This window comes from Cornus florida, unplaced genomic scaffold (genome assembly GCF_030987335.1).
Source record: "Cornus florida cultivar Cherokee Brave unplaced genomic scaffold, ASM3098733v1 CherokeeBrave_3.0.0_Hap2_Chr03, whole genome shotgun sequence".
NCBI classification, from domain to species: Eukaryota; Viridiplantae; Streptophyta; class Magnoliopsida; order Cornales; family Cornaceae; genus Cornus; species Cornus florida.
The window spans coordinates 421,607-433,985 of record NW_026775573.1 but is presented as its reverse complement, the minus strand read 5'-3'; the positions used below and the strand labels follow the sequence as shown (position 1 = coordinate 433,985).

General features: G+C 32.6%; 1 protein-coding gene and 1 long non-coding RNA gene across 3 annotated transcripts; one reads left to right on the top strand and one right to left on the bottom strand.

The window, feature by feature from the left end:
• Nucleotides 1–2,416: 2,416 nt before the first annotated feature.
• On the top strand, nucleotides 2,417–6,387 carry LOC132298881 (serine/threonine-protein kinase WNK8-like). Of its 2 annotated transcripts, XM_059795222.1 has the most exons (8): nucleotides 2,417–3,252; nucleotides 3,659–3,696; nucleotides 3,868–4,095; nucleotides 4,180–4,400; nucleotides 4,490–4,647; nucleotides 4,748–5,141; nucleotides 5,219–5,688; nucleotides 5,836–6,387. In XM_059795222.1, exons 1-8 carry the CDS (start codon nucleotides 2,902–2,904, stop codon nucleotides 6,121–6,123), a joined length of 2,148 nt encoding a protein of 715 aa, XP_059651205.1. In that variant the 5' UTR covers nucleotides 2,417–2,901; the 3' UTR covers nucleotides 6,124–6,387. The 2 variants fall into 2 exon arrangements, with proteins under 2 accessions (XP_059651205.1, XP_059651204.1); XM_059795221.1 differs by having other exon boundaries at nucleotides 2,418–3,252; nucleotides 5,219–6,387.
• A 596-nt stretch (nucleotides 6,388–6,983) lies between these two features.
• LOC132298882 (uncharacterized) lies at nucleotides 6,984–10,413 on the bottom strand. The gene is made up of 2 exons (XR_009479982.1): nucleotides 9,028–10,413; nucleotides 6,984–7,315 (listed from the first exon to the last, which is right to left on the bottom strand). It is a non-coding gene; the product is annotated as an uncharacterized LOC132298882 (long non-coding RNA).
• Nucleotides 10,414–12,379: the final 1,966 nt, after the last annotated feature.

The following is a 12,379-nucleotide window of genomic DNA, read 5'->3' as shown; positions in this document are numbered from 1 at the left end:
TTGGAAAACGTGCTAGTTTTAAAAACTTTTCGAGGGATTTAAATTCATAGATCTTAATTCATCACATAGAGACAAGTTTTATGCAAAAAATAAAATAAAATATGATGTATTATTCAACTAAAAGATTGAATACTTACATCAAGGTTTGAGTAAACCTCAGATCTCTCCTCTAAAGTGAATGTTCTCACTTATTGTAGATCCCTTTTGCTAGACATCTTTTCCATGGATCTCCATCTTCTTGGTAATGGTTTTGCCTTTAGGAATCACTCATAAGCCTCCTTGAATGACCTTGGAAAACTAGGCTTGTGGGAGCCTCCATTAGATGAGAACATAAACCCTAATTTTCTAGAGAGAGAAAATTTATTCCTTTTTCCTTCTCATAAAAATCACACCCTAAAATATACATAGACCATGTATATTTATAGGCAACATAAAAATAAAGAAAAGGAAACAACAAATCCTTCTCCATCTCTAATTCATATGTCTCAAATCTAATATGATTCTAATATCAAGTTAGGCTATGAGTGAGAATCCATTGGGCCTATTATTTTATTGGCTACAATGAATTAATAATTGGCCCGGTCCATGGATCCAATTCAATTAATTCATAAATTAATTTCTACTCCACTAAAAGAAATTAATTGAACTCCAATTAAATAATAAATAACCTCTAAGTCAATATTGCACTTTGACCCCTCTATACATAATTAGTTATCGGATAAATATAGCCATCAATCCGACTACTTAATTAATATATTTATTTTGGTACCTTTGATTATTTCTGGCTCAATCACAATAAAACATTTGTTTGACAAAAATAATAATTTAAATAAATAAATATATAATAAATCATTTTGTCTAAAAACACACGAAGGCCTTCGAATTTACTTTGTGATCAACCATAATCAATACAAAATAAATACAAGTAGCAATGATTCAAATATTGAAAATATAACCCTCTAACTATTAATTACATAACTACCCAAAGTGTCGGTCTAAGGATCCCGAAGAATCCGCCGAACAAATCAAAGTAATTATTAATTAATAAAAGAGTCTATACTTTTCTCATGCTTAATAGTCAAATGCCATGACGGTGATAGGGAGTAATTGCATACGACAGCTCTCGCAATATATCTCAACCTAACGCGGATCCAGTTCAAGTCTTAATTAATTATGAGTCCATCCATAATTACCGACTATGAACAATTTATAATTACTATTTATATATCATGCATTGATTGTCATCACATACATATATATATAAATATTTCTTGTAATTAACTGGACACTATCAATTTCATAGTGAATCGAAACATAATACATTGAATTCACCAATTATATAAATCATAAATATTTCAGATATGTCAGGAACATATGTCAATACAATCCAGATAGGAATTTGCTATGCCAGGGCATATAAATCCCAACAAATAGTTTAAAGCAATGATAAAAATTGGAACTTTTTATATAGTTGGAACTTTTGATTTCATCAATTTTCAGTCCGCTTCACTTTTTATTATTATTATTTATTTTAAAGCAATGATAGAAATAAAATTACAGTAAATCAAACAAGAAAATTACAATGATTCAGAGCAGCTTCCATCACTTGAGGAGGAAAGAAATCAAACATTTGAACATGTTTTAACCTTCCTTGGACAAACCTCTCACACTCAATTCAACTATGTTGTTGATAGAAGACTTCTATCTTTTTTAGGAATTTGGTTAATGGGTTTGGCAACTTTTTGTTTTAACCGAGGGTTGATGAGCATAATTCAACTCCTTTTAAAAAAAAATGATCATCTATATATGTAATAGTTTGAGCGTTTAAACTCTTACTGTATTTTTTGTTTTACTATATATTTATTTCTTGCACTATAATTTTTCATCTATATTGATCTTAAATTTATTGATATATTAATGCACTGTTATTTCAAATAGTTGATGGTCAAATTTGCTTGAATTATGGCATAGTTATGAAATTCTGGTGTTATGTTTGGGAGTACCGAATTAATAACATAAATTTGAAATTAAAAGGAATTTAATTAAAATTTTAAATTAATTTTTTAAAATTTCAAATCCGAAGTTATCAACTGCAACATTAATCTTATTCCGACCATGGGTATGTAATGTGTGATTGTAAGTCTTAGTTGTAAAGATTCACAAAATTGATATTTAAAAAAAAAAAAAAAAAATCTATTATTTATGTCCAACTAAGTTTATTCTTTGCACACTAACTAATTTGGTAAATTTTAAAAATTATTTTGTGGAGCATTTTAGTAAATTTGAAAGTTAAGCATAGGAATAGGAAAGAGAGTGAAAAAAAGAGAATTGATGTAGCATAAAAATTTAACAATGCCGTTTGTGACAAGTGTTTAAAGCAGAATTCAATTCACAGCAAACGTTTTTGTTTTTGTTTTTGTTTTTGTTGAAAAAAAGGAAAAGGGACTGACCAGACAAGTGTTTGTTCATTCCTTGTCTTTCGCACACTCCTCCTCCCCTAAATCAATCTCATTCCTCTTCCTCCTCTCCCTTCCTTTCCCTCTTCCAAGCTCAATCCTTTTTCCATCTCCCTAACATTCCTTTTTTTTCCATTTTTCTTTCTTGTTTTTTCATTCCACACCACACTCCATTTCCAACAATTTTATCTTTCATTTTGGGTTTGGATGATGGATCGAAAGGGACAAAAAACAACTAACTTCAAAAAGAAAATGGTGTCAAAGAGTCTCTGATGACGGTGTTGCCACTGATTCATATAATGAAGGAGTAGTTGGTAACAACATATGGGAAGTTGGGTTATGGTCATGTCGCATTTTTCTTCATTCTCCTCCTCCTCATCCTCCTCATCGTCATCATCATCATCATCGAGCTCCTTGGATCTCGATGTATTGGTTGCTGTTGTAGATGAATGTGGGTCCCAATTGCGTCTGCGATTGGCATTGGATCCCTACTCCATGGCTCGCCAGACCCTTCCCGCTTACCTTCCATTCGGAGTTCTTTGATTGGATTCCGAGAAAAACCCTCCTCTCTCTTCTTTTCTTCTTCTTCTCCTCCTTATTCTTCTTCTTCTTCTTCCTCCTCCCTGTAGCTCTTTGGTTATACTTGTTCACGGGAATGAATTCCGGTCCTGGCTCTCCATTGCCTCATTCTACAAATGAATTCAAAACCAACACTTTCTTGTTTGGAAAACCAGAGCTTTCTCCTGATTTGGAGACCCACTATGTGGAAAAAGACCCAAAAAAACGTTATGTTCGGGTAATACTACTAATCTTTTCTTTACACCTTGAAAGCACATTGTATTCCAGTATTGTTCCTTAAATTTGGTAATCCCTACTTGTTTGTTTGTTTCTGAGTTCTTCCCTTGATGGGGTTTGTGGTGTATTGATGCTGATTTGCTGCAATCCCTATCATTCCCTCTTTTTTTTTTTTTTTTTTTTCCATTGAGATACTTCATTTTCCAATAACACAATATATCAAGTCAGTTAATTTTGATCAATTATATGGCAGAGTTAAGTGTTTTTTTTAGTCCCTGTTAGCAACTGAGCAGCAGTCTAGTCAACCAGACAAATGAAAATTTAGAAAACTTTAATCACATAGATTCTGCATCATTTTTAGTCCTTATTCCTCTATTATTTATTATTTATTTCTTTTTTCTTTTCAGTACAATGAAATCTTGGGAAAGGGTGCATTCAAGACTGTGTATGGTTCCAAAACTTTATCTTTTACTGTAATTTAGTTCAATTTCTTATTTATAAATCAATATAGAACAGTAGAAAGAAGAAAAAAAAATCTGACTTTTTGTTGGGAGAAACATTTACTAACTAACTTCATGGATGGTTCTACTTCTGGTTCCTCCATTCTTGTTTGTAGCTACAAGGCATTTGACGAGCTTGACGGAATTGAAGTTGCCTGGAACCGGGTGAGGATTGATGATGTAATGCAGTCACCAGAAGATTTGGAAAAATTGTATTCGGAGGTTCATCTTCTTAGATCATTGAAACATGAAAGTATTGTTAAATGTTACGATTCGTGGATTGATTATGAGAAGAAGACTGTTAACATGATTACTGAGCTCTTCACATCTGGGAGTCTGAGGCAGTAAGTTATACTGATTGTTCCTACTTTCTTTGTGTTGGTCGTTGTGTGATCTTCAAAGTAATCCATGTATATTTTGATTATTAGATATCGTAAGAAGCATAAAAATGTTGATTTGAAGGCTATAAAGAATTGGGCAGGGCAGATTCTTCGAGGTTTATACCATCTTCACAGTCAGAACCCGCCTATTATCCACAGGGACTTGAAATGCGACAATATTTTTGTTAATGGAAATCATGGAGAAGTTAAAATTGGAGATCTTGGGTTGGCAACTGTAATGCAACGGCCTACAGCTAAGAGTGTTATTGGTAAGAGAAATTTTCTTGACTTATTTGAAAACAAGCAACATAGATAGTTAGAAGTGCTCACTATTTTGTGTTTTTTTTTTTACATAAAGGAACTCCTGAATTCATGGCTCCTGAGCTTTATGAAGAGGAATATAATGAACTAGCTGACATATATTCTTTTGGGATGTGTATGTTGGAAATGGTTACTTTTGAATATCCTTATAGCGAGTGCAAGAATCCAGCGCAAATCTTTAAGAAGGTTACCTCTGTAAGTTGAGATTATCTTCAACTAATCAAGCATCACCACTCACACTCTGTTTTACTTTTTTACCACCGCGTACAAATGAATGACCTTTTTGCATTTGCAGGGCATTAAACCTGCCTCCCTTGACAAGGTGAATGATCCTGAAGTGAAGAAATTCATTGAGAAATGCCTAGTTCCAGCATCTAAAAGATTGCCCGCTAAGGAGCTTCTTAAAGATCCATTTCTTCAACTAGGGAATCTGAAGGACCCTATTCGTGATCCCTTACAGTTACCATCCCCATCTCCAAGACCATTAAATTTATTGAATTCGGGGCCTCTTTCCATGGATATAGATCCCGAGTATAACCAGTCTGTATGTACAGACTCCAACAGTGGAAGTCCACATTCTCCTTTTCTGGAATTACAGAGGATGCATCATAATAATGATTTTAGGTTGAGGGGTAAGAAAAATGATGACAACTCGATATCATTGACATTGCGAATTGCCGACTCATGTGGTAAGTGGATCACCCCATTAGCTTAGTTGTTTCTGTTTCATATGTTACATTATGTAAATGGTCTTTGTTACTTGCAGGCAGGGTAAGGAATATTCACTTTGATTTCTACCTTGATACTGACACTGCACTCTCAGTCGCGGGAGAGATGGTTGAACAACTCGAGCTAGCAGATCATGACGTGGCTTTCATTGCTGAGTTTATTGATTACTTATTAATGAGAATTTCACCTGGTTGGAAAGCCTCATCAGATTATAACTTGACTGGAGTGACAAGTGCATATGGAGCAGGGTCTCCAGTAGCTGCAAATGATATAAACTCATTTGCGAATCCATGGGATACAGTGCTAACAAGTATTCCTGCCAAATCAGGGATTGAGAAAGATGTACTCTCTGAGTTAAAGACAAGTCCTCAACAAGTTTATGTACAAGCTGATGAAGGTACCTCACATAGCAACTCTAATTGTGTTACTCATGTTGAAATCAATACTCCTCAAAGTTTTACAAATTCGGAAGATAAAGAGTCACAAGCATCAGTTGCTTCTTCTGAGGTAATGGCCGAGGTTGTTTCTACCAAAAATGATAATACAGCTGAATGTGTTGATTTTGTTATTGATGAAAGCTCTAAAGGTTTGTGTGAGTGGGTTTCTCAGGTGGAGTTCAGAGACCACCTGTACTATGACGAGTTTAAAATGCAGGAAAATAGTAGCAGTGCTGTAGAATGTAAAGCAATGAATGAATTTGCAAAGAGCTCGGAATTGTCTGTCATTGATGTATCTGAAGTTTCTAAGGTAATGAGCTTGACAAGCAGCAGTTCATCTTTGTCCTCATCAGACAAAGATCAACATCTTGAGCTGAAGTCGGAGCTTGACACAATTGAAGAACAGTACCAGCAATGGTTCCAAGAACTCTCAAGGATGAGGGAGGAGACATTGGAGGCCACCAGGAAGAAATGGATAGTAAAAAAGAAGCCGGTTGTTTATTAATTAGTAGTGTTCACATATATTTTCAGGTGTTCGATTTGCTTATTCGTTTACAATTTCCACTGATATTATATATATCTATATATATGTGGGCTATGGTCATATTATTTGGGACAACCTATATTTTTGTGGAACACGATCTCTCTGGACACCTTTTTGTATATAGGGGAGAAAGGTTATGTTGTTTTTGTGTATATAGGTTGACCAGTTTTGAACAGCTGGATTGATCTTGTATTCCTTATTATTATTATTATTGTTAAAGAAAAATTATCCTCGTGATTCTTGGTGCACTTTATTCACACAGTAACAATTATCTTCATCTGAGAAAAAAAAAAAAAAAAAAAACCTTAATGTGTATATACACCAAGGACAGCAAAGTACAAATACGCTAGAGAAGAAGCTTTCGATTCATTAGAGGATATGACTTTGGCAAATGGAAATTGAAGTTTTTTTCTGCTTTTTTTCATTTTTTTTTTTTTTTTTTTTTTTTTTTTTTTTTTCCACCCCAGTGAGTATGAAACTTCAAGCTTACATTCATTTGGAAGTTCGGGTGCCAGGTGAGACATATTAGTGGGGTGTGTGTGATTTCCCAGGGGAGGGGGGCAAAATAATAGCATCCTAGCGACAAGTCAATGGGAAAACTGAAGGCACAAAAGGCAGGGAGTGGAGTTCCACCGGTAATTGGCAAATTAAAAACCATGATATCTAGGATGAAATGCAATGCCCAAACTTAATATCATCAAGAATGAACTATATACCTCACTAAGATTGGATTATGGACACAATAATATTTAAGATTGAAATCAAATATACCATGAATAAAATAGCAGACTGCTAACAGAAATTGAAATTACTGAACAGAATTGAATTATAAAATATTAGGCTTTTCATTTCTGTAAACTGACTCATGGAACAAAAAATCATTTCACTCAAAATTGTAGCAACCAAAAGGGAATTTCACTCGAGACTACAAGCAACCAAAAGAGAATGACACTCAAAAACATGAAAGGATGGCCACGTCCAACCTGCATTGCAGCAAAGATAAATGCAGGCATGCCAAGTATTTAGTCCTCGCGCCACTGCTCTCCACAATGCTCATTCAAGCACTTGTAAAATGTTGACATCAGCTCATCAGCTGACCCGATCTGAATTTGCTGGAAAGCAGCCTTCCCAAACCCACACTTAGGGCATGTTGCTGCAGAGAGAGAGAGAGAAGAAGAAGAAGAAAAAGGGGGGAGGGGAAAAAAGGATTTCAGAATTACACAATTAGCCAACATCTAAAGGAAGTAGAGCATGAATAACTACAACATGAACTTTCTATATCACAGTTACGCAATGTCGCTTCAACCTATAAATTCAGGCATCCAACAATAGAATCTTATTTATGTTGGTCCATATTCTCATCAAGTTCTATCCTACCAAGTTTACGTGTATTTACTTAAGTCTTAAGTTTATATGAATATTATAAACTACTCTAATTTTAAAAAGCTAACCACACAGCCTCATCGTCGTAGGGCTTTCAGCTTTGTGCATGCATCAGGTCTTGTGTTCGAGGAAACCAATTCCATGTAAGTTTTGAAATATTCCATAAAGTCCTCTGATCAAATGTCAACATCTCATTAACAGAAGTCAAATCTTTCACAATCCGCAGAATTTTCTCTCAGCCCACCAATCTGAGATTGGAGGGAAATCTACAAGTGACTGCAACTATTACATGAAGTATGTATCCTAGTTCCATACTTCTACAAAATTTGACAAAAAATTGGATGGTAGAGGAAATGAACCCTTTCACAGGATGCATCTTGTTAGTTACTTCAACTCTGTTCCCAAAGGTGCATTACGATTTATTATTTAATAGAAATTGTGAAAACTTTTTTCCAGTTGTTACGCAAGAAATACACAAGGGCTAAAAGAAGGGCATCACCAGTGTATATCCCTGCCTCCTCAAGGTGTGGGAACTTGGGACGGAAAGATGGGAGACAAGACCTAACCTTGACATTATTTTGCACAAAATGTCCCACACTTGTGAGATCAAGCTTTTACTATTACAGTAAGCAATAACCCCTCCATACTAAGTGAGTAAGTGTACCAAGGAAACAAGAATTATACGCAATTTTCCCCTAAAAATAGAATAGAAAAATTGGCAACCAATTTTCAAACATCAAACAGAGGTTTTAATTGACAGTATGGCTGCTGTAGTAATAATAAGTTGCGTAATGGACATGAGGTGTAAAGGATGTAATACAAGTATACAACAATGTGTTTGAAACGACTTATCAACAAAAAAAAAAAAAAACAATGTGTTTGAAACAAGTCCTTGCATCTACTTAGTCTATCGCTCTATCTACTCCATCTATGAACTTAACTACACCATTCCACTTATGAAGCCTTAATAGGAGAATGTAACCTAAAGGAGAAGAGAGCTAATATTAACCACTAACAATATCACAGAAATCATCATACCATTAACCTGTTTATCAAGTGGTAGGAGGATGACTTTCAGAGAACTCAGTTAATATGAAAATCAAAATATAGTTCAGACCTTTATTAGAGTTTACTATCTTGATTATATCATGAAAGCTACGATTCTAATAAAGTACAAAGGACAAGCAGTTAATATCCTTCAAACCCAGAAATGTGAGTACCATATTAAACTCTTTTTCGGTAAGTATACCACATTTAACTAAATCCTCAAAAAAAAAAAAAAAAAAAAAAAAAAAAAAAGAACATATCATGTGGACAATTGCATCAGATCAGCTTCTGTAAAAGGATATGGAAATTTGAACACAACAGGAAAACTACATATAGAGAAATAAAAAGCAAGCTTGAAAATCTTCAATTACACAACATAAGCATAACTACATAGAGCACACATTATGAATCAAAAAGTATAGAATAGAAATACACCTTCGGTTGTGGAAGCATTCTTCATATCCTCTTAGGAAAAAATGGGTTCTATCTCTTTCTTAACTAAATGTTGCCTTCTCTTGTTGGGTGGCATGCCCCGTAAACTGTAATGTGTGTGTGCTTTTTTTTTTCCCTGCTTGTTATATGTTGCTTTCCAATAAAAATAATATTAAAAAATGAACAATAAGCTAAGGTGATCCAAAATTTTACAGTATGAAACACCTGGCGCGGACGAGAGGGCATAAACCTCCATTCCTTGCATTTTTCCAATGAATTGGTAAAGAAAATAAAAAAGGATTATAGAACAATACATTTAATAATTTGAGCCAAATGGAAGGTTGAGACTTTAATTCAAGCCCATCCATCTTACAATAGAAAAACATATGTTTTGTTGTTGCATTTTTCCATGTTAACATTACAATTGCCAAACAGGCCCTTAGTGCCTAGCTCTAGACTAATGAACCATGAAGCATTTTTAAAAAGAAGGCTACTTTAAACCCATAAAAACAAAAAGCATTTCATCAAACAGCTTAGGTGCAGATTATAGAAAGAAAAAAAATAGTACTTCCCCAAGGGTTAATACAATCGCCAACTAAAAGCTGGATGATTTATTCATGAACTAAGTAAGGGGTGAATATGGTTAGTAGACTTGGTTACTATTTGTTTATATTCCAGGGGAGTTTGGGTAACCAACTTGTTGACTGAAAAACTGAATTTGAATAGTTTGATCAAAGTGCAAAAGAGGTTTGCGACCAAAATAAACTGTTGACTGTGATTGGTGAATTAGTTAAACAAATATATGCATGTATATGTGTAGTTAAAAAAGAGGGGGAAAAGAAAAAAAATGTATATGAATGTGAGGTTGGGAACAATCAATCTAATGGAATTGACAGTGTTCTCCATTTGTAGCAATTGTGAAACCACTTAGATTTTGACAGCACCACTTAGATTTGTAGCAATTGTCAAAGCCTACCTAGCATTGTTTAGTTTAGGAATACAAAATGAGAAGAGAAGAGAGACAACCTGCAACTTCAACTCGCAAAAAGGAGTAACATATCACCACTCACCAGCTGGAGAAAGAAGAAGAGACTGTGGTGGGGACTGTGGATCCAAAGAAAATTAGAATTACGTGGCGATATATAGTCATTACCACTTACCAGTAAAGTCTAGCAATTTTTTATTTTTTTTATTTTTTTTTGGTAAATTCATCATTATTTATATAAATTAGGGGGTGGCAATTGATAATCATCATGTCATGTCCATCTAAAAATATTTTATTAAATAGTTAAAACTTGAACAGAGGTTCATATAAAGGTATTTTATTAAGTAGTTAAAACTTGAACACACCACTCGTTTAATATTCGTATTAAGAACTCTCAATACTAATTTAACATACTTATTAAACGAGTTACACATGTAACCCTTTTAATGACCGATTTACTAAAATAAAATATTAAATTATTAATAATACTCAATCATATAAAAGAGTAAATTATAGTAAGACACAAGTTTAGAGATTTATTTTAGAATTTAAATATAAATTTATTTATAATAAATATGATTAAATAGATATAAACGGGTTATACGGGTTGAATCATCTCAAGTCAAACATAATACAATTAACTAAACACCCGTTTATAATTCAAACTCGTTTAAAGTCAATCCAATCACATTTAACACATGTCGTGTTGACGAATCATATCAAACTTTACACTCCTAATATAAACGGGACGATTTTCTTCTCAATCCCAATGCCTTATTAAACCCAAGCGAATTGTTACACGGTGTGCATTTTATCAATAATGGGTGATTATTTCTTATTAACAAAAAGTTAAATAAGTAAAAAAAAAATTATACAAAGTAAGTGCTTATTTTATGGGTACTCAATTGTCGGTACCATGAATACTCAATAATTTGTCTAGATTTTGGTCCCCATTTTCTTTTATAGTATTAGCCATTCCTTCCCTTAATCATGGTATTTAAATTAAAATACTTGATCCAACTTGCATTTTTATTAATATTTATTAGTCATATTTAATATACATGTGGCCCAAAAAATGTGAAAAATGATATAATACCAAAGACTCAAAAATTTGATAATACCTTTTTTATTTTTTCCTTCTAAATGTCAAAAGAATTTGGTCGCAAGTATTTAGATTAGAAAAACAATTTCTTTTTTATGACCAAAATATCTTTATGTGACAGTTTTGGTCGCTAATAAGGAATTTTGATAAATGTTTTTGGTGAAATTATTTCTTAATAAAATATTTCTTAGAGATTTGCTAAAAGAAATTTACATCTCCATATATCCCAAATAAATATACAATCAATTAGAAAATGCAAACAATGATATGCAAAAATATATAGCAATTAAATATCCACGCAAAATATACTCATAACATATCCATTGTACAAGTCTACATAACATGTTCTAACAAAAGATGGATACATTGCCTTTTCATCCAAATTCTTTTATTTTTAGGATTTTATTTTCACATTTTTTTAGTGTTGTATAATAGACAAGTAAAATATTTTAGATTTTTAATTTGTTGGAAGTCGAATGGAATTCAAATTATTTTGAATCTTAATCATTTTCTTAGTTTGATCATTAGAAATTTATCTCTATTTTTCACAATCTCTATTTTTGTTATAGAAATATATCTTTTGTTCACAATCTCTATTTTTGTTATAGAAATAAATCTTTTTTTCACAATCTCTCCCCAATTTTAACGGTTTGGGTCATTTACAATATCTCTCGATTAAATATCTACTTTGTATTAATTATCTGCTCTATTTTAGTTAGGGTTTAATATTACAAAAAGCGTGTAAGAACTCCAAGAGCCATTCAACACCATCATGTTAATGGTGATGGTAATTTTTTCTTTTATTTTTGTTTTGGTATTTTGTTTTTTGAGTTTAATTTCAATTTTTTTTCCTTCACGTGATTTTTAAGAATTAATTTGTAATGTATTTAAATTTTTAAATTTTTCTTATTGATGAGAAAAGCCCTAATTGTTTTGACAATAAAATTTTAAGAATAGGGATTTTATGAAAAAAAAAAAAAAAAAAAAGAGATGGGTATTACGTCAAAACCTACATCCATATAATTCACCTTCCAAATATTTTCTCCTTTTCTTTTTTTTTTTTGACTTGGAATTTTTTTATTTATAAAAATTAACAATATATAATATTAATTAAAGATGTATATCAAAAGCAAAAGAGTTATTAAAGAAAAGTATTTTATAAAAGAAGAATTTTCAGCTAAAACAATACTGCATAGAATAACTGATATAGAAAGAAAAATGATGACTAAGGTGACGATGAAAGGGGATATCTGATATAGTAAGAAAAA